Here is a 23360-nt window from a genome sequence, read left to right on the forward strand (position 1 = left end):
GGCAGGGTGGTCAAACTAGCCAATCATAGCATCAGAACTCTAAGCACCTGAGAGAGAGTGGGCACCTCCCAGAACATTATATTGTGCCCCCCCCAACAGAAATACTCCACTTGGGTAACATTTACAATCAGCTCCTCAGTTGCTCATTCCACCACTGAGTTTACAATGACTAATGGGTAGAAAAGCTATACTAAGTAATACTACACTGCACTCTATACCAGGTACCATGCCAAACAGTTTTTATACATTTATGCTTCCCTATAATTTTTAGTAATTATTTATTTGGAAATAATCTCAAGCTTACAGAAAAGTTACAAAAATAAAAATAGTTACAAAGAACACTCATAATATCCTTCACTCAAATGCACCTATAGAGGACCTTTTACTCCATTTTTTGCTCTTTTGTGTGTGAGTAAATATTTTTTTTCTGAACCATTTTGAGGGTAAGATATACATTATGGCCTTTTACCCCTAAATAATTCAGTGTATATTTTCCAAGAATAGAGATTTTTTTTGTGTGTAACTTTAGTGTAGTTCATTTAACATTAGACAAACGTAGCAATCTACTATTTGTATTCTAATTTTGTCAGTTGACCCAATAATGTTTTACAGCATTTTTTTTTTCTCCTACAGAACAGGATTCTGTCTGGGCTCAGTTACTGCATTTAGTTGTAATGTGCCTTTAACATCCTTTAATCTAGAGAATTTCCATAGTCTTTCTTTTCTTTTATGACATTGGCATTTTCGAGAGACCATTTTCACCCCACCACCACACCGCCTGCACCCCTGCACTTTTTGGTTTTCCTCATTTTGGGCTTGTGTTTCCTTATGATTAAATTCAGGTTATGCTTTCTTGGTTGAAATCTGCATAGGTGATATGTTCTTAAGTTGTTACATCTGGAGGTGCATGATGCCCATTTGTCTCTCATTGGCGAGGTTAATTTTGATCACCTAGTCAATGTGTTGTCCAGTCTTTTCACTCTGTAATTTCTGGGTATTTTTTCCCCCTCTTGCATCTAAGAGGTCTTTGGGGAGACACTTCTAAGATTATGCAAATATCCTTCTCTTCATCAAAAATTTCCCTTAGATGTAGCAATCATTGATGAGTCTTGCCTGCACCGGTCTTTAATGTGGTGGCTACAAAATTAAGATCTTTTTTCCAACTCTAGCCTTCCCTGCACATTTACTAGTTGATATTTGGCATGTTATTATAATCAAGAGTCTTCTACTCATGTTTGTTCATCTATCTGTCCATCTGTCTATTCATGCATGCATGTATTATTTGTATGGACTCATGAATTGCTATTTTTCAATACTTTATAATTCACTACTATACTGAATACTTAATTCGTGCTCAAATTGTCCCAGATTCAGTCAGTGTGAGCTGCTTAAGCTGGTTCTTATGTCTTTGTGACATGCTTTTGAATACTTTCATATCCTACCATAACAAGATATTCCAGTCTCATACATGCCTTGCTACAGTACCAGGGTCAGCCATTTCTTGAAGATCCCTGGTTTCTTTTAGTGGGAATGATATTCAATACTAAGATCTGAGCACTAGGCTTCCTAGCAGTTTTTAAAGTAGGTGGTATTAATCCAATTTTACATAACAAAAAAACAGAGCTCAAAAAGAGAGAGATAAGTAATGTACAACCAATGAATAGGGAAAACAGGATTTAAATACAGGCTTCTCTATCTTTAAACCAAACTCATTGCCATGAGTCAGTTCTGACTCATAGTGACTCTTCAGGACAATAGTACTGCCCCATAAGGTTCAAACCATCGACATTTTGGTTAGCAGCCTAAACACTACGCTACCAGAACACATCATGCATATAGCCTTCTTTTGGGTACATTGTGGTCTTGAATCATGTCATATGGCTTTCTTTTCTTTATTTTTTGATAGTGCTCTGTCAAATTGATATAAAAGTTTGCTGTCATTTAATTTTCGCAGATAAGAAAAAAATCCTTGAAATTAAAGATTCATGCTGTGGACACTGCTTCCAAGAACTTGAAAAGGCAAAACAAGAATGTCAAGATCTGAAAAGAAAACTGGAGAAATGTTGTAGGCACCTTCAGCATTTAGAAAGGAAGCACAAAGCTGTAGTGGAAAAAATCGGAGGTTAGCATTTCAGGTAGCGCTGCTACCAGTTTAAGTCTCTTTGATCCTGTTGAAGTGTTCAAATGTGGCATGTCAGATAATGTAGTTACTGATTCTCTTTTGGGATTAATGTCAACTGATTTGGACCGTATTTTTACTAATTGAGTGATTATACTGATCTCAAAAGAGGGAATTTTCAGCTCTGATTAAAAAGTCGCATTCCTTTCTTCTCTCTTGATTGACTAGGTGTTGAGGGCCTGGTAAGTGTGAAGCAGTGTTCTAGGCACTGGAGATACAGCAGTAAATAAAACAGACAAAATTCCAGTCCTCATGAAGATGTAGAAGACTGTGTTTCTTTCCTTCAAGAAACTTACTGTCAAGTTAAGGGAGCAAACAAGAGTTTAATAAATGCAGTATTGAGTGCTACTGGCAGTATGTTTATATAATTTAAAAGAAAGGGTGTTAACTCTTCCTCATATTAGAGTTAAGCCTTCAAAGACAGCTGTTGGCCAACGAGAAGAATAACATTCTGGGCAGAAGGAAAGGCATGAGCAAAGGCTTATGAGTCTGGTCTGGCCTCTATCCAGTTCCTTCTTCACAGTGCTGTCAGAGTGATCTATCTAAAAGTGACCTCTAATGCCATGTCCTATTGCCCTTCTAAAAAGTCAGCTATTTGCTTATGAGGCTGCTCCCTCTTACCTTTTGTTATTCACTTATGCTCCATGCTCTTTTTGCTCCTGACATTTGGAATATTGCAGATTCCTTAACTGGTGAGGTTTTCTTTTGCCTATGACCTTGCGTGTGATATTGTCCCTTTGTCCTACACTTTACCTTCTTGTTTCCTTTCTACATAACTCATCCTCACTCTGAGGATTCAACTCAGAACATACCTCATCTGCAGAGCCCTCCTTGACTTCCCTCAGTCTGGGCTGTTCCTGTGTGGCCTCATAGCACTTGGCTCTCCCTCTATTATACTACTTACTACTTCTCTGTATTTTAATCATCTTAGCTCTTTACCTGTTAACCTCTCCAGACTAAGTTCCCTGAAGGTAAGGGATTATGTGTTACCCTGTTTATCCTTGTAATGAAAGACTGAATCTAAGAGTTCCAAATAATCGCATCATTCAGAAAAGACCAGGTGAATAGGCTCCCTTTTTTCCTGTCTTCACCTCTGTCTCTTGCCTGGAGAATGGCAGTCACCTCCTGAGTCTCTCAGTTTCCAGTCTTGCCCCTCCAATCCCATTTTCCATGGGCAGCTAGAACAGCCTTTTAGAAAAGTAAATTGAATCATGACATTCTCTTGTTTTTAAAGCCCTTCAATGGTTTGCTGTGGCCCTCAGTATGAATTTCAGGCACTTAATTTAATATGGCTTAAAAAAAGTCCTTCATGATCCAGCACCTGCTAGCTCCTCCAAACTCATCGTTCCCCCAGCCCTCTTACCCTCTCAGTAGAGCCATAAGCGTGGATTTAATTGTCTCTTATTTCTGGGCCTCTTATCATATGCTCCCTTTATCTTTTCTTTCTCTCCTGATCTCATTGCCTGGCTAACTCCTACTCATATTTTACCTAATACACTATTTCCTCAGGAGGCATTCCTCACCACCCAACACTTGCTTAGGTCCTCCCCTTAGATTATTCTCCATAAGTTCTATATGGAGCTATTATTTATAATAATACATCCTATATAGCTTTTTATAACTTTCATCATCCTTATAATTATTTATTGTCTGTATTCCCCTTAGACTTTGTGGCAGCAACAATCAAATCCTGTCTGAGCACTTAGCATACATAGTTCCTGGCATCATGGCACACACTCAATGAATATTGTTGACCAAGGCACAAGAAAGAGTTTTTCAAATTTTGAGACACCATTTTTCACTACTACAAATACCTTTGTGACTATTTAGCTTTTTAGTAGAGCCAGGAGAGTAAATGAGATTTTTGTCCAAAGTGTAGATGAATATAGCTACAGCAGTATGTTATTGTAAGACTTGATGGAAACTAAGAAATTTATGCTGTATAATAAAATGATGACAGCAGTCTGTGATTATTATTTATAAATATTTATACCATACATTGTGATCATGAAATAGTTATTCTATATGGTGCTTTTGAAGCTGGTAGCTTCTGTAATTCATAGACTTGGGCATAATCTATTGTTTTGAAGGAAGTGCCTTTCAAGACAATGGGCTTATGAAAGGGGTCAAGTTCAGAATGTAAGTCATTTGATAGTTTGATTTGAATATTGTCTTAATGTGCATCTATTAGGTGATAGTATATCTTTGTTATTGTGGTGGTTTTGTTTCTGAAATTTCATTTTTCACGGTGTTGGTAGCATTTATTGAAAAATGCAGCATAAAAGCAAGTGTTTTGAAAATATACAAGCTATATGAATCACCAGGGGGAACAGAGTGATTCATTCCCTTCATCCTAACTTATAGGGTGTGTTGAAGAGATAGCACAGTAGGTAACATGGGGTACCATGTGCACATTTATTGAGCAAGGATATAGCCAGGCCTTGTATAAGGTGTTGTGCATTTTTTACTTATTTCTATTATAATTTCTGTAGATAATACTATACCTATTTTATACTTGGGGAAAAGAAAACTGAAGTTCAGAAAGGTTAACTAATGTGCCTCCTACGCTTATCTAACTGGTAAGAAGCTGAGCTAGGATTTACATGTAATTACATCTCTTTGACTCTGAAATGTATGCTTTTTTTCCTGTACCACATGGACTCCTGAGTGAATTTTCTTTTTATTTCATGCTTAAGTGCCGTTCAAGGATTATTTGTGTGAGCCTGGACTATACACCAGATTCCACGGGGACATGGTATTAGAAAACCTGTGTCTACAAAGGTTCACTCTAGCTAGGAAACAAAACACATGCACATGAAATAATTGGAAACCCATTCTCTGGTGATGTGTAACCCAAAGCAAGATGAAAATGGAGCACAGAGTTTACATGCTGAGAAAACAGAATAAGGGAGTAGTCTGACCATGATGTGGGTCATCAGAGAGTGAATAACACAGATGAACAATGGAAATTGCATAGTCTCCTCCATGAGCATTTGCATTGGGAACCCAGGGGAAGGAAGACTGGGGAAAAAGGGTGATTAACTGTTCATATACTTGTAAACTTTATTTTACAGAAGAGAATAATAAAGTTGTTGAAGAATTAATAGATGAAAACAATGACATGAAGAATAAATTGGAAGAACTGAAAAAACTTAGTAAAACACCACCAAGGTAGATTTTCACCATTAAAAAGAACTAAACGCTTATGTCTTAAGTATTATTTAAAAAAAAAAAAAATTTAATATCATCTATTGTTATTGGTATACAGCAAAAAAGGAAAAAAATTCCCAAAGTCTTACCTCCAGAAGATACCCTCTGCTAACCTGTTGTTTCATATCACTTCTATCACACACACACATCATTTGTACATATTTTAAAAATTGCAATTATTACATAAACTATTGTCATCTTTTATTAACTTAATCAATTAGTACAAACATTTTCCCATGTCATTAGATATTCTCCTACAATATGCTTTTCAGTAGCAGCAAAGATTTTAATCATGTGAATTTACCATGATTTATTTAAGCAGTCATAACATTTAAGTTGCTTCCATTTTCCTTTATTTTAAATAACTATAGTGAAGATGCTTGTATATGAAATTTTTAGCTCGTCTCTATTATTAAATTATTGGAATATATGAACACATACATATTTTTTCAAAGGATGTTTTTCACTTACAATCTCTGTCTTTGGAATCTTTGATTTGTTTTTAGGTCATTGTCAGAAGGGGCTGTTGAAAATTCTTGCATGCTCTGCAATGGGAAGGCCTTGGAAGAACTTCGTGGGCAATACATTAAAGCTGTAAAAAAAATTAAGCGTAAGTCCCTAAAGACATTCCAAAGAGTTTAAGGATGGTTTGGGCTTTTTGTTGTTGTTGTTGTTGTTCTGTGTAAACTCAGGGATCACTGTTGTTATGTGCCATTGAGTTGGACCTGACTCATAGCAACCCCTCCTTGGGTGGCTGAGGCAGTTATCACTATGGAAGTACATTGCCCAACCTTCCTTCCGAGGGGTGGCAGCATGCTTGGTGGTATAGTGGTTAAGGCCTCAGCTACTCGTGGTTCATACCTCAAGCCACTCCACGAAAGAAGGATGGCCAGTCTGCTTCCATAAAGATACAGTCTTAGAAATACTATGAAACAGTTCTTCTCTGTCCTATAAGGTCGCTATGACTTGGAATCAACCCAGTGGCACACAACAGTAACAGTAATTTTGGGGAATTTGCCAATCTACCTTGTTCTGGGATCTTGCCTGCTCTTAGATGAGATTGTTGATACCTTTTCTAAATGATGCAGTGATATTATTTTACCCAAGTTATATCTTTGGAAGTGACCTAAGGGTAAAATTATTTCTATATTATTGATTATTCCTTTATTGATACCAGTGCTAAACTAAATAACTTTTAGCAAAGAAAATATCACATGAGGTTTAAATTAGCAATTATCACTTTCTACCATAAACTTTTTGGAGTCCCTGTCCTGGGTGGTGTAAAAGGTTAATGTTCTCAGTTGTTAACCAAAAGGTTAGAAGTTCAGGTTCCACCCAGAGGTACCTCTGAAGAAAGGACTGATGGTCTACGTCTGAAAAAAATCAGCTGTTGGAAACTCTGCAGAGCACATTCTACTCTGACACACATAGGGTCACCATGAGTCAGTCAACTCCATGGCAGCTGGCAATAGGTTACCATAAACGTTTAAGGACTGCAGAAATGATTCTTGTTAGGAGTTGTTCTGTTGCCATTATTTTGATGATAGAGTAAATCATAGATGTACATTTGTTTATCAAATCCTTTGCAGTACATGGTGATGCCAGCATATCTTGCAGAGCATTTCCTTGGTTTTTGTCCAGTAGAATGCCTCTTGGCTTTTAATATCAAAATTGTATAGAATGTATGTATCTTTTACTAAAATGGCCAGTGTTTATATAGTAAAAGCTATGTAGAAACTAGTTTTCCAGTTAGTATTTTTACATTTCAAAAAAAAACAAAACAAAACAAAACTCATTACCATCAAATTGATTCTGACTCATAGCATCCCCCATTGGGTTTCCAAGGCTGTAAATCTTTATAGAAGTAGATTGCCTCATCTTCTTCCCACGGAACAGCTAGTGGGTTTGAACCACCAACCTTTTGGTTAGCAGCCAAATGCCCTACCCATTACACCATTTTGGGAAGAGGTTCTTGTTTTTAAGAGGGAAATTCCTCTATGAATTGGTATTCCTAATACAACAGGGGTGGTGAAATTCTAGATGTAGGATGTAGCCCTGGATTTAGTAGAATATGTGAGTTTCAACTACTGGCAGTCCTAATCAAAGCATGTTGACTTAAAAAAGAGAACCTGAAAGCCGTGAATTATGTTTAAATGTAAATTTATTAAATTTAAAATTTAATCAATCTCCTTACCTCCCTGCCTTAGTATTTTGTACATATCTTTCATAGATTATAATATGTTTTGTTCGATACGCAGTAAGTGCTGCTGAATGAGCTGAGTAAGTGATGACACACGGATTTTTCAGAGCACAATTGAACAGCAGAATATAAGTCTCCAGCTCATAGCGCTTCCTTTTCTTCTACCTTTTAGTATCTGCTTTGCTGTTCCTTCCTGCCACACCCTTTCTTTTATATATCTTTTTTCTCTTCTCATAACTGGCCATGATATCTAGATGAAATAGATGAGTTTCTGTGTCTCATTTTAGGTTTTTTCTTACCTGAGTGTTTTAGAACATGACAGAATTTCTGTAAGGAATGTACCCTGTTTCCTTAGCATATGTGGTTATCATCATTCCAAAAGGACTTATGGATGACTTCTTTTGAGTCTGTTAAAATGGTGATCTGAAATATTTCTGTTTTAATGATTGTGAGGTTCTGTATTACTTAAATTATACTTCTAATCACTTCATCTCCCCAAAATGGATGTGAAGTCAGCCTTTCCTGTTTCTAAAATACTGTTAATAACCACACATTCTGTGGGGCTTTCCCCCCGATCTCCTGTAGGTGATATGCTCCACTACATCCAGGAGAGTAAGGAAAGAGCTGCTGAAATGGTGGAAGCAGAGGTGTTACGGGAACGTCAAGAAACCGCCCGAAAGATGCGCAAATATTACTTGATTTGCCTCCAACAGATTTTGCAGGATAATGGAAAACAGGAAGGGTAAGTTTAGTCTGAACAGTGTGTCCTGAGAGTACCAGGACAGCATGTTGTCATTTTTTATCCATTTTCCTTAACTACGAAATTAACTGTTTCTATGTGATCAGCCATTGGGGGTTAAAAGAAACTTAGAAGGGCTGTGTTAGTCTAAATGTTGGCAGAGCTAATAGAAAAACAGAAATCCTGGGGCTACGAAAACTCATTTTTTCCCTTTAAACTCTATTAATATTCTGGAATTCCCCACAGGGCCGATAAAAAGATTATGAATGCTGCTAGCAAACTTGCTACAATGGCAAAATTGCTGGAAACACCTATTTCTAAAAGAACCCAGAGCAAAACTACAGAGTCTGGTATGTCAAAATGAGTCACTTAAATTATTTTTTTCTCCCTTTTTTGTCATTTCTCTCTTTTCAGTATGAAAAAGACCAAAGAAGGTAAGGAGTTAATTTATAAAGTTGCATTTTAACTAAAATGGAATGTTTACAAAAAGAATATAGACTTCCCAGTTCAAGCAGGCAAGCTGAGCATTCCCACCAGCTTCCTGTTCCTGCTGATCCCTAGAAGTGATAGAAAATATCTTAAAAAAAATAAAGAAAGAGAAAAAGATCCGTAACTCTTCAAAAATCAAAAATATGCAGTTGGTAGAGCAGAAGCTACGAGAAAGCCTGAAAGAAAGAAGATAGTATATGATTGAAGAGGAAAACTTCACTTCAAAACCATCAGAAGACAGGTTGAAATAGGAGCAATATCAAAATTTTTCCATGTCTGAAGGTAGAATGTTCTAGGAGAAGTAGGGTACCAAGAAAATACTATTGGGCTGATTAGTCGGTATTCTACAGTGACAGCAAGCAGGTAGAACCACTTTCTCTTTATTTCTTCTTCTCTCTTCCCTCCCCAACCTTAGCAATGGGCTGGGCAACAATATCAGGGACGAAGAGTGTGGGAACAGGGCAGGTGCTGCAGGTGGCCAGCCACACCAGGGTGGAAGTGGGAGCCCACATGGCTAGAGTGCCCTGCAGCTCAGCCCTGTCTACCCCACACCTACCTCCTTTAAACAAGCAGCACAAACAAATACAGCGTTCTAGAAAAATCTAAAAGATAAGGATTCAGTCAAGAATCACCACCTACAAGCTAAACAATTAGGTATGTCTAAATGGAGAATGTATCCAAGATCATATACAGGGTTGGCAGACAATGGGCCTATAAGTTCATGTGAATGATCAGAATTCCCAGGTGTATAGTAGAGCTGACAAGGGGCAAGGTTATGGTCATTACTTGGTCACAGCCAGCTACCCAGAGGGACCGAGTAGTTGATCCTGCAGGCTTGGGACCATAGTCGCAGGGGACATCAAACTCAATTGGCATAACATACTATACAAAACATTGTTCCACCTACTACTTTGGCGAGTAGCGACTGGGACCTTAAAAGCTAGGAAGCTGCCATCTAGATGCAACAACGGGTCTCTCCTCGTCAAGAAGAAAGAAGAAAACCAAAATGAATGGAAACAATCAGTCCTAGCGACTGGTACACCATCCGATCTGCAACCTATACAACTATGAGACCAGAAGAACTAGATGGTGCCCAGCTACCACTGCCATCTACTTGGAAGGGATGTAGGAGATCCTGCATAAAGAGGGAGAACAATGAGGTACAAAACTCAAAATCATTTGGAGGCAAAAAAAAAAAAAAGAAGGTGGGGACCAGGTTTGCTGGTCCAATGGAGCCTGGTGTAACCACTGAGACTATGGCCCCTAGCTGCCCTTCAGGTCTGGAATTGAACCCACAACTGTGGTTTCCAGCCAAACAAAGTACAGGCATGTGAATTAAACATTTACCTCAAGTAGACACACGCCCTGGAGAGAACAATCATGGGAGAAGGAAGGGCTGCTTATGCACAGGGAGATAGCTCAGGGTGCAGAAGAGTATGAAGGGATGGACACTGGGAGGAGGTAACTATGGGGAGGAGGTGGGAGGGGAGCTGCTGCATTGTAAATTTTGGTCAATGACATGAGACAAAGTATATGTGAACTGCTGTATGAAAAGTGAATTTACTCTGTAAATCTTCACCCAAATCCTAATAAAAAAAAAAAAAAGAATCACCACCTATTTGTCGAAAGCTAGCACCATGAAAAAAGGCACCAAACTCAAAATAAAACAAACCAAACAAACAGAGAAAACAACAGTAGAACTTATACGTAAGGAGATAGAGTTAACAGAACAAAATAACAGGACTTAAGAAGATTAGAAAAATATATTATTCCCAGAGACATGTGAGAGGATATTATAGAGGAGACAAAAAATATAGTAAGATTTTTACCAAATTCAAGGACATATAAATATTGATAATTCTAAGCACTGCTACAAGAATACAGATTTAAGTATGTGTGTTAAAATTTAAGGAAAGCCAATGGAGAAATAAAAATGGAATATATTAAACTGGCAGGTTAAAAAGTTGGAAGGAAGCATTTTCAATCTTAACAAAATCAGGAAAGAAGGAAAGAAATAACTAGAAAGCATGGGTTAATAGGAAACAATAATAGGTTGAAAGAGATCATCAATCACAGTAAATGGGTTAATGTCACTTAATTAGAAATGATGACTTTCAAATAGTTTTAAAAAATTCAGATATAAGCTATTTTTACAAGAAAAACATCTATAATTCTGTAAAAATTACCTCTTCTAACTTCATGAGAAAGAGAGAGAGTCTCCTTCAGCATCAGCCCAAGGCTGATTCCTCTGAGGCAGAGGTCAGACATGCCTCCACCCTCCAACCTTTTTACCAATTCTGACACCAGCTATACCCTCCATGGCACTCTCTCAAACTCCCATTGGGTTTTGTAATTCATTGTAGTGGCCACACAGACCATACTCACCATCATGGGGTTTATTAGAGAAGTAACAAGTTACAAGTCAGGATCAGAAACAACTCAGGATGCAATTCTTTGATCAAGACAGCCTCTTCTCAGCTGTGTTCACAGCTCTTGGCCTGGCCTCTACCCTTCTCAGGCAAGTGTTACAAAGAAAGCTCTTTTAGCTCTGCCAGTAAGTGCCCAGAGGCACCCTATCCCACCAGCAAGTGCTGGCCTGAAGGTGCTAAGCTTTCGTGCTTCACGGGCTGGGAAGCCTGTTGTGCTGTCTCATAGTGGTCTCCTGGTTCTGCTGCTTCTCTGCCGTGCTTTCTCTGCCGCCGTTTTCGCCATCTCTTGCTGTATCTGGTGTAACCACTTTCTGTCTCCCAGATCTAGGAGGTTCCCAGGGTCCAGTGGATGTACTCCACTCCCATCTCTTCTTGGTGGTGGTCAGGTCCACCCTTTCCACTTCTGGGGTGGCTCATTTTAAGCTTTGCAGGATGGCAAAATGGACCAACCCCTACCTCAAGGTTCCATATATTTTATTTGCATGGTCCTACTCCCACAAGGGTGTCATGCACCTTATTTACATTGTTACCAAGCTGTCCAATCCCCTTGGTGGGCCACAGGCACCTCACATTTGTGGAGTCATACCTAGTCATTAGATGGGAGTTACAGAGACTATAGCTTGATGGGCCATATTAAGTAATTCACTGCACTGTAAATTTAAAATAAAGGGATGAGAATGATACACTAAGCAAATGCATTATAAATACTGGATTGATTATAGATTTAAATGCAATATTATTACTGGGTAAATTAGAGTTGGCTTTAAAAGGGGCAAAGTTGATAGCTCATACAATAAAGGAACTGTCCCCAAACAAGCTATAAATTGTGTTCTTCTATACGTAACAACATGGCTTTAGAATATATAAAGCAAAATTTGATAAAAATACATGTAAAACTTTGGTAAATTCCCAGTTAAACAGGGAAATTTTAACACATCTGTGGATAAATGGATTTTGGAACTGATGAAAAGTTTGAAGCAGGGAGATTGTTCAGGAATCCAAGACTCTGATGTGACTTCTATGTGAACGTTCCTCACATAGAAGCAGAAAGACAGTTTGTGTAAATTTTGGAACGGTGTACGTTGTGAAGGTGATGTGAACCCTGGGTATAAATGGGCAGTGACATATGTCAAGAAAGGGGCTGTCTAGATGTGGTGAGTGTCCCAAGCAGAAGCAAACTCTTCAGGAACTCTAAGGATCAAGGTTCACTACTCTCAGACATGAGGCCTCTGATTCTGTGCTGTCTGGTTGCTTTGCCTCTGACATTATTTAATGTTGTTAGGTGATTAAATAAGAAGCTCTAGTTTTATAGAGGGTGTGTGTGTGTGTGTGTGTGTGTAAGTGTAGGTGTTGAGCAGGCAGGATTCTTTCAGCTAATAGACAGTTGATCAGAAACTCCTTCAGAACAGAATTGGAAACAGTTGGTTTTGAAACCCTGTAACATCTTTTACAGAAAATGACAAAGCAGGAGGGTAAAATAATATCGCACTTCAAAAACAAAATTACCCAGCTGATCTATTAAAGTCAGATTTAAAAAAACTCAGCAGTACAGTGAAATCTTCAGTGTATTGGCAGCCTTTAAGAAAATGTACCCCTCCCCTAGCTAGCCAACAAGACAGTGGCTTTGATAGCCCACTTGTGAATCTAGACTAATTGTTGTACAGTATTTGAGAAGAATCATTAATATATTGACAAGAACAGTGAAGGGGAGGCATTTACAATGGATTTGTATAAAGTAATATTTTTAAATGTCCAACACTGATATATATTTTTTGGGGAATGATTAAAAATATATGATTCTTTGAGAATACATAAAAACAAATATTTTTACTTCTCTGCACATGTTAATTTTCTCCTAATTTTATGTTCCCTTGTACATAGTAGCACTGCCTCTGACTTCAGAGATGCTGATTGGAGTTAAAAAATCAAAAACGGATGATGTGAATCAGAATATACCCAGCTACCTTGAAAGCAAATCAAACGGTATGAAAACGACCCCCAGAAGTATGTGCGAACAAGTCCCTAAGAAGAAGCCTGCCTGTAACCTAGGAAGGCGATTAGAGGACGCTGAGCATGGCGACACAAGGCTTGTGGGTTCCAAAGGGTCCCATTCAGACTCTCAGTTTGGGGATAACAGCTGCAGTAAGCTAGATATTTTACCAGGGAATGTTTCTCCTGAGTTTGTTCCTTGTGAAGGTGAAAGAGGCTTTGTTCTGCACAATAAGAAAGATCTACTCAGTGATACTGGCTCTGAATCACTTCTGCATTCGGCTGCATACCCCTTTCTTGAAACTTTGAGAAATAAACCCTCACCTAGATGTACCCCAGGTCTTTCTGAATCTCGATCCACACATACAACCTTTCAAGGGCTTAATGAAAGACCTGGTTTAAAAGTTTATAAATGCAGTCCACTGATGGAAAGTGAAAATGCCACATCTGAGAAAAGTCAAGGGTTGAGTATTCAGGAAACTCCAGTTAAGGATGGAGGGGATCTTAGTGTCTCTTTAGACTGGAGTTCCAACAGTGCAACTTTACCCTGTAACAGTCATGAAGTGTCATTTTCACATAATGGACCACACGGAACTCTGGATTCACCAACTGAATCTGTTAAATTCAAACAGTTTTCAGCAACTAATTGCCTTTCAGCTCTAGAGAAAAGTGATAGGATTTGTAAACTGATGAACTGTCAGAGTGATCATGCTCCAGACCTGTCAGAAGAAACCATGTATTTGCAGCCAGAGAAGATCAGTATGACTCTTGGACACCCACCTCATCATACAGCTGATCTATTAAAGTCAGATTTAAAAAAACTCAGCAGTACAGTGCCATCAACTTCAGTGTATCAGCAGCCTTCAAGAAAATTAATCCCTCCCCTAGCTAGCCAACAAGACAGTGGCTTTGATAGTCCACTTGTCAATCTAGACTAGTTGTTGTACAGTATTTGAGAAGAATCATTAATATGTTGACAAGAACAGTGGAAGGGAAGGCTTCATACTGAAAAAGTTGTAAGCTCTGCCTATTCTGAGATGTTTTAATAGTATCAATTACATGAGTAAAGTATTCTCATAAAATTACTGGAGATATTTATGTTGCCTTAATCTTCCAGAGGCCTGATGGTATATGTGTAATCTGCTTCTTCGTGTGGTGCTTATATTTGGTTGCTAAACCTCCTATTTTTATACTTATAAATTTGCTCACTGTGCAGTGTTAAATTATTGCGTATTTAAATAAATTTGCATTGTCTGTAGAATTGTTATGAATTATTTTGTAATCCATAGTGCATGAATGTTATGTTGGCATCATGTTTGAAATTCATCCAGAAAAAAATACAAACTTTTGATTATTTGCATGTATGATCAGTAAAATTTAATTTTTGAAATTAGCCATGTTTAATGAGGCTATAGACTTTTCCTGGCAGTAATATTGCTTTTAAAAAAATTAAAATAACAAACTTTGTCATGTATCAAAAACTTTTTATACTATTAGATTTTTACATTTATTTATAGTACAGAATTAATTGTGGCTGCCTATCTTAATTCTAGGGGCTCTGGTGGCGTAGTGCCTAAGGCACTTGACTGCTAACCAGAAAGCTGGCAGTTCAAACCCACCAGCTACTCCTCGGGAGGAAGGTTGGGCAATCTTTTTCCATAGTGATACTGCCTCGGAAACCCAAGGAGGGGTCACTATGAGTCAGGTTCAGGTCCTACTCGATGGCACACAACAACATCTTAATTCTATAGCTTGTAAATTTATAAATTCTAAAGACCACTTAACAACCCATTGCCGTAATCAATTTTGACTTATAGCAACCCTGTAGGACAGATTCGAACTCCCCCATGGGGTTTCCAAGGCTGTAAATCCTTACAGAAACAGACTGCCACATCTTTCTCCCATGGAGTGGCTGATTGGTTCGAACTGCCAACCTTTCGGTTAGCAGCTGAGTGCTTAACCACTATGCAACCGGGGCACTGTGGTATATGCAAGTACTACCTGAAAACAGTTACCGTTTTTCTTATCTTTCACCCCCACTTGTATTATGGACTGTATTTTGAGGGTGATTCAGTATATTTTTCTACCTAGAACCAGGCTAACGTGGGTAGTTGTGGGCAGCAACACGCATCCTCCACCTACTAATAACCAACTCTAAAAGTAAGAACGTAGAGGGGAAACTGCTGAGACTTGGAAAGCTCCATCACCTTAACTGGCGACCAGATTTAGATAAGCCTAAATGTAGCACTGGCAGCATAGTGCCTAAGGCACTTGACTGCTAACCAGAAGGCTGGCGGTTCAAACCCACCAGCCACTCCTCGGAAGGAAGATGGAGCAATCTACTTCCGTAGTGAAACAAACCCAAGGAGGGGTCGCTGAGTCGGGTCCAACTTGACGGCATATAACAACGACAACAGATGTAGCACAGGGATTTTGGTCTTGCATTGACATGCAGCTAGAAAACAAACCAAACCATCTTCAGTGTCTTTACTTGTATTCCTAAAGATACAGTGTCCCTTCTCCAACATCTTGGCTGTAATTGCTCACATTAAGAAAACTCCTAAACCAGCAGAAGTTATGCCCCACATGGATCTGGGTGGTGCTTGAACATTTTGTACCCTCAGTATAACTCAGCTGAGAATCTAGCTCTTTGTTCACCCACATTTCTGTCTGTGTTTATATCCATGCAGGTATTTAAATCCTCAGAATCATGGTTGAAACTAGAAATGTTTTTGCTTTCTGCTCCTATTGTGGTACTAGTGTCTGGTAATCTGTTTTGATATCCATAATCTTAATAGGATTAGGTTCCTTTGTGTTATACCCCCTTCCCACCACTAAAACCAAAAAAACCAAACTCCCTGTGTAGTAGCTAGTATCTTCATTTTAAAGATAGGGCAACAGGCCCACAGAGGTCAAGTAATTGACCCAAGGCCACATAATAAATCAAGAAGCACATCTCACAAGGTCTAAGAGTGGATGAAAGGAAGAAGGAAATAAAGCTAGGTAGGAAAATTAGCCTAGATCATGAAGGGTCTTGAATACCAAAGCCGAAGAACTAGAAATTTGGTTCACTGAAAATGGAGTGTTGAAGGTTTGGGAGCATGATTTAAAGTCAGACCACACTATCAGAAGGGTTGGAGGAACAAAGAAAGCGGACAAGCCAGATGGGCAACATCCTAGTGCACTGAAGCGGGAATGAGTCTGGAGCCAGAATAGAAGTAGTAGGTGACAAGGTTGAGAATATTACTTAATAAATGTTGGTAAAGTAGAGGGGTCAGTGAGAAAGAGGAAGCCCCTCAATAAGATGGATTGACACAGCAGCAGCATCGATGGGCTCAAGAATAGCAAATACTGTGAGGATGGCACAGGACCGCATGCTGTTTCATTCTGTTGTAAATAGAGTGGTTATGAGTCAGAGCCTACTCAACAGCACCTAACAACAACATGAGCTGCCTGGTTGAATGCAGGGTCAATGGAGAGGGATGTCCCAAAGGGGTTTAGAGCCTTAGTAACTGGGACAATTGTGCTCTCAATAGGCATTGAGAAGATTTGTGCTATCAACAGGTATTGAGAAATCAAGAAAAAATCAGGACATGATAAATTTAAGTGGCTGTGCCCTACTCTGAAAACTAAATGGCCAATCCTTGGTGAGGCACACAGTAATAATAAAAACTAACGCAGACACTAACTTGGAGACTAATGGTTATTTAATCCTCACAGCAGCCTTTTGAAGTAGGCTCCATATGGACACTTTATAGATGGATAAAACTGAGGCTTAGAGGGGTTAAGTAATTTGTTCAACACAGCTAACACATGGTAGAGCCAGTCACACCCAGGTCTGTTTCTTTTTTTTTTTAATTTTCAAACAGTTTTAGATTTACAAAGAAGTTGCACAAATAGTACAGAGTTCCCTTTATGATTCCCCCTCTTACTAACGCCTCACATCATTAGGGTATATTTGTCACAACTAAAACCAACATTTAATATAGGTCTTTCCCCATCCCCCACCTCAAGTACAGAGCTCATGCTCTTAATCCCTATGCTATATTTGGCTTGGCTTACAGGTAAGCTGGAATTCATTTTAAAGGGGGAGTTCTTTCCTGTTTCCTCTCCTTCCAGTTCTCCCTCATGCTCCCAAGAAGGAAAATGAGTTGAGCAGGCTTCTCCAGATGTGAAATCAGTTTAACTTGCGTTGTTGGTAGGATGTAGGAAAAAAAGTAGATCTTACTCTTTAGTGGAGATTTATGGAATGGGATATTATATAGAGGTTATGTTGCAACTAGAAACTTAACAACTGGAAAACCTATAATACAATAGAATTATCTTTTGTAATTTTAAAATTCAATCAATAATGGTTCATCCTAAAAGAAAAGAAGACACTTAGAAATTTCTTAGAATATGCCATTCTGAAGCCTCTTAATTTATAACCACTTTTTCCCTTAAGGACCACAACAGGAAACTAATTAGAAATCAAAATGGTAAAATGTCATTAAACAGAAACTATTTTCTAAAGTAACAGATGGTATGACTTCTTCCTTAAAGTTCAGAAATTATATGGAAGCTTAGAGGTCAAATTAAATCTTGTGTTCTTAAAAATGTGTGGTGAGTAAATTGAGTAAAACTAACAAAAAAAAAGCCTTTTTGGAATTTTTTTAAAAATGTTTTTTGGGTTTGGTTCAGGCATGGTCTTTGAAAGATTGTTTTCTCACAACAAATTTTATTTCACAATTGTATTCATCATGTTGTGTACCTAATGTACTGGACACATTCTGCTTCCTATACTTCCCTGCCCTTTTTAATCGAGGAACACAGGTCATTTGTATAAGAAGACTGGGTGAATCCAGTTCATGAATGATCACAATAGCTCTATGGATGTCAGTGATTTTATTGGCTTTCAATGAGTTTTCCTGGAAGTTTCTTTAAATGTCCGGTTTCACATTTGCAAAATCTCCAAGATAGTTCATTGAACTTTGATTCTCAGATGATCAAGTGTTCACATATTAACGGTTTCTAACCACTGCACAAGAATTCCAATTTTTGTTTTAATTGGTTAAGAGTTCTTCAAAATTCTTATTCTTTAGGTTTCTTAAGCTTTGGCCTGTGTTTAAACACAGAATGCTTTTTGAGTACTTGCAGTGGACCTGTCATTAGGACTTTTGTCCTAATTTTTCCAATAATCTTTCAAAGTAGCCCTTAGTATCTTCATTTTACAGGTGAGAACGGAGGTTGATAGACTGAAGGGACTTATCCAAGGACTCATTATGTAGTTGAACAGGTATGGAAAGTAGCCAAGAGTTATTACAAGGTGGATATGACCATATGCTATGCTCACTAAGCTTTGTAAGCCAAAACACCAGTATGTCTCCAACATCAATATAGCATTTTTTCAAATATATGTAGGTGGTATTTGTTCTGGTTACCTAGTGCCACTCTGACAAGAATATACCACAAATGGATGGCCTTAACAAATAGGAGTTTATTCTCTTACAGTTTGGAGGCTTTAAGTCCAAGTTCAAAGTACCAGGTTCTAGGGGCTGGGTGAAAGCCCCTCAACCTTGGGTTGCAGCTCAGCTTCCTGCTCCTGGCCCACTGGAGCTGGAGGCTTTTCTTCACTCACCTTCTGGTTGCTTAGGCTGACAAACCCCAAGGTTGACAAGTTAAAAGGCACAGTCCCAACGTTACCAACCGACACAGCAGGCCATTACTTCAAGTCCATTCTAAGTCCCAAGGTCGGCAGAGCATAGCAGGCTGGTGAACAATGATACGGCTACATGCAGGGTCCAAGCGTGCCATAAACTAGAAACCATTTCCCAAGGCTTCTGCTTAATATACAGGAAGCAGACCACATACCCAAAGGCAGCTACTCAGCTGCTCCCAGTAGATTCCACCATGGAGTTGATTACCAGTCTCATCATGGGGAATACTACATCCAGCTGCCCAGCCAATCAACCAGGCTCAGCCAAGTTGACATACAAACTAAACTACCACAGTATTGTATCATCAATAAGACACCCTCAAACTAAAAACAGGAGCTGCTATACTGTCTTATATTGCTTTCCTAAAAGGTTAGATCTGTGTTGAATAGCTCAAATCAAGTTAGTAAAACTCAGTTTTCTTAGGGTTGAAGACAGGTAGTGATTATGATTATACTTTGTAATCAAACATGTTTCAAATCCAGGCTCTATCCCTTAACCAGTGGGCCTCAGATCCCAGATCTGAATAATGGGGATAAGTAGCTGATACTCTTGGTTGTCTATCCGACATTACCTACTTCTTCCTTGTTGGCAGAGCAAGGAGGAGAGGGTCTTGTTTCTTCCTGTCATGACCCAATCCCAACTCGAGATGACTCCTGTTTAACTTAAGGTAAAACAATGGCCCCAATTCCTGTTGTCAGTGATTGGTTTAGGGGTAGGTATATGACTCCAGCAGGCTGGCGGTTCAAACCCACCAGCCACTCCTCGGAAGGAAGGTTGGGCAATCCTACTTCCATAGTGATACTGCCTCGGAAACCCAAGGAGGGGTCGCTATGAGTCAGGGCTGACTTGACGGCACATAACAACAACAACAACATATGACTCAGTTCTGGTCAATGTGATATAAGGGAAGAACTGGAGAGCCTCTGGAAAATGTTTCTTCCTAAAGTGTGTCTCCCTCCATACTGGAAAGGAGAGCTCCTCTAGTACATCAGTGGTGAGAACAACTGCCAAGATGTTGCAATGCCTAGTTGTGGTGCTGCAACCATCTTGCTTCTGTCCTGAAATGAAGCCATTCCACTGAGGAGGGCAGAGCAAAGAGAACTACAAAGGAGCATGGCTAGAGCCTTAATGTACTGTCCAGAGCTGATCAACTTCTGCTTCCTTATTGTTGTTGTTGTTGTTGTTGTTGTTATGTGCCGTCGAGTCGGCCCCGACTCATAGCGACCCCTCCTTGGGTTTCCGAGGCAGTATCACTACGGAAGTAGGATTGCCCAACCTTCCTTCTGAGGAGTGGCTGGTGGGTTTTTGAACCGCCAGCCGTCTGGTTAGCAGGCAAGTGTCTTAGCCACTATGCTACCAGAGCTCCCTGCTTCCTTATTATGGAGCATTAAAAAAAAAAAAAAAACCAAACTCACTGCCATCAAGTCGATTCTGACTAATAGTGACTCCATCTGAGCTTCCAAGGTGGTCAAACTTTATGGAAGTAGATTGCCCAGTCTTCCTTCTGCAGAGTGGCTGGTGGGTTTGAACCACCAACCTTCTGATTAGCAGTCAAATGCTTTAGGCATTATGCCTAAACTCCTTGACACATTGTAAAAGCTCACTAAATTTTACACTGTCAATAAAAAGTGGGTTTTTTTTTTTCAGGACTCAATCTGGTGTGAAATCTCTGCCACTGAGCAGTCGTTTCTTTTACGTCCTCTACTACTTAAAATTGCACATGGATGTATGAATTCTAGACGAACTGGTAGAACACAAACTTTGTTCCTAAAAATCCAAGTTTTAAGAAACAAGCTTTCTTCCCCCTGCCTTCAGATCAGAATATATTTGGCCCATTCCTAAGAAAACTTTTATCTCCATTTGGAGATAGGAAAAGGTCAGTATTGAGAGTAAATTACCTTCAAATCTCCTCCTGAATAAATATTGAAGGAAATTTACTTCCAAAGGTCTTTTCCCTAGATAAATGAGAGTATTTACATGTATTAGCCTACTCTGGAGCAACAACATTTGAACATCAGAAGAAAAAAAGCCTGCTCAAAATAAGAAAGTATAATATTAACCAAAGAGGTTTCCTCAGAAGAGAGTTTTGCTCTTTTTGGGAGAAGCTTTCAAAGATGTTAGAACCAAACACATATGGGTATGGGTACCATGAGAGAATAAAGACCTTAAAAATGAAGATGCTTAGTTTTGAAGGGTAATAGTTCTTTAGTGTAATTAACATGTTACTGTAGCTGGCAAATCTATGGCCAAACAGTAACTTTCAATTTGAAAAATTTAGAATCCTTCTAGTTTCCCACGTCTTTAAGATCAAGGACAAGCAGCTACTCTCTTCCTCCTTTTCAGAGCCATCAATATGGAAGGGTTATGTCAATGTTGTTGTTTTGCCATCGAGTCAGACCCGACACATAGCGACCCTTCTTGGGTTTCCGAGGCAGTATCACTATGGAAGTAGATTGCCCCATCTTCCTTCCGAGGAGTTGCTGGTGGGTTTGAACCGCCAGCCTTCTGGTTAGCAGTCAAGTGCCTTAGGCACTACGCTACCAGAGCTCCCGGATATGTCAATAGTCTTGCCTAAAGGGTGCAAAGGTATGTGCCCTATGATGTAGGCTCAATTCAGAACACCCAGCTGGCCAAAGAAAGGATTTTGGAAATGACAGAGTGATTGATGTTCTTTGGTACTCATTTTCCACCAAGGACGAATATTTGATTATATAAGGAAGCTATGTCTCCTGGCACCCAAAGAACTAACCTACATAAAATGACAAATGTGCAACTTATTAAACAAATTCCAATGAGCCTGCAACAATTACTAGTTAGTCATTTTCTCAAGACATGTAGTTGCTTTACCACCAAGTATCCTTTTTTTCATGGCTCAAGCTGGCAAATCTCACTCTCAAATGAGTCTGTTGCTTTATACTCACTCAAAGCATCTCTGTGGTTTTTTTGTTTTCAGATTCAAAATAATTGACTTGTTCTCATTTCATTTTGCTGCCATGATTCTAGAGACCATACCTAATTGTTGAAGCCCAAACTCATAATGTGAGTTTCTGTAGGAGAAAAATGAAAGAAAAAAGGCCCCTCCATGATGCATCTCCCATATGCTGCCTGTTCTGTGATGGGTGCAGCTTTGTTTTCTTAATCAAATGGACACTCTAAACAGAACTGCCTGGTGAGGTGCAGTGAACTACTTAATATGACTCTCTTAGCCATTGTCTTTGGGACTCTCACCAGATGACTGGGTGGGACTATGCAAATGTAAGGTGACTGGATATCTTGCTAATAATGTAAATAAAATATGTCACTTTGTGGGGGTGGGATCATGAAAATAATGTGTATGGAGCCCTAACATGGGGATTGGTCAGTTTTACCATTTTGCTAGGCTTAAAATGAGCTATTTGAAAGGCAGAAAAAGGGAATTTTATGCCCATCAAGAAAGAAGAGCCATGAATGGAGCACATCCTTGGACCCGAGCTCCCTGCACTGAGATAGCAGTGAGCCAGTGGCAGCAGAACCAACAGAACCAAGAACCAGCATGAGAGAGAGTGTCAGGCTTCCTGGCCCAGAGAGTGAAAAAGCTGAGTGCCTTCGGGCATGAGGCTTGATGGTGGAGTGGGGTGCCTCCCTTGGCACCTATCGGCACAGCTAAAAGAGTGTTGTAATAGTTGCTGGAGCAGAGCAGGGTTCAGGCCAAGGGGCTGAGAGCCAAAGAGTGGCATGGCTGAGGGGAGGCTGTGCTAATTGAAGAATTGTATCTTGAGTGTTCCTGATCTTGAATTGTAATCTGTTACTTCCTTAATAAACCCCATCATCATGAGTATTGCCTGTGAGTTCTGTGTGGCCATTGCAGCCAATTATCAAACCCAGTAGAGAAATAGTGCCATGGGAGGGATGGCTGGTGTCAGAATTGGCAAAAACAGTTAGAAGTTGGCAGCATATCTGACCTCTGCCTCATAGGAACCAACCTTGAGCTGTTGGTATTCGTCTTGATTGTCTCACCCTCAGTCGGTAGAGCATCAGATCTTTAATCTGAGGGTCCAGGGTTCAAGTCCCTGTTTGGGTGCACCATTCTTAGGAACTCTGGTAGCATAGTACCTAAGGCATTTGACTGCTAACCAGAAGTCTGGCAGTTCAAACCCACCAGTCACTCCTCAGAAGGAAGATTGGGCCATCTACTTCTGTAGTGATACTGCCTCGGACACCCAAGGAGGCGTTGCTATGTGTTGGATCTAACTCAACAGCAGTGAGTTTGATTTTAGTTTGGTTTGTGAATTTAGAGAGGTCAGATGACAATGATGCCATAGCCTTTTTGCACCTAGTTTCTATTTAAATGAGTATAAAATGTGTTCCTTTTGTTCTGGAGCTTTCACAAAACTAGTCCAGAAACCTTAATTCTCTGTGTTGGGGCTTCTCGTTTCCCATAAAGAACATG

The 23360-nt window shown here is 39.3% G+C and overlaps 1 protein-coding gene across 1 annotated transcript in view; it reads left to right on the plus strand.

Annotated features, from left to right (window-relative positions):
• The window catches only part of CEP152 (centrosomal protein 152), a 114877-nt gene extending 100704 nt beyond the window's left edge, over nucleotides 1-14173 (plus strand). Inside the window, exons 22-26 of the mRNA XM_042783682.1 lie at nucleotides 5254-5350; nucleotides 5896-5999; nucleotides 8175-8331; nucleotides 8575-8678; nucleotides 13128-14173. Coding sequence (XP_042639616.1) covers nucleotides 5254-5350; nucleotides 5896-5999; nucleotides 8175-8331; nucleotides 8575-8678; nucleotides 13128-14173 — 1508 coding nt within the window. The remainder of the gene's footprint in view (nucleotides 1-5253; nucleotides 5351-5895; nucleotides 6000-8174; nucleotides 8332-8574; nucleotides 8679-13127) is intronic.
• The last annotated feature ends 9187 nt before the right edge of the window (nucleotides 14174-23360 follow it).

This window comes from Orycteropus afer, unplaced genomic scaffold (genome assembly GCF_000298275.1).
Source record: "Orycteropus afer afer isolate SDZICR_OR568_19922 unplaced genomic scaffold, OryAfe1.0 scaffold00026, whole genome shotgun sequence".
NCBI lineage: Eukaryota > Metazoa > Chordata > Mammalia > Tubulidentata > Orycteropodidae > Orycteropus > Orycteropus afer.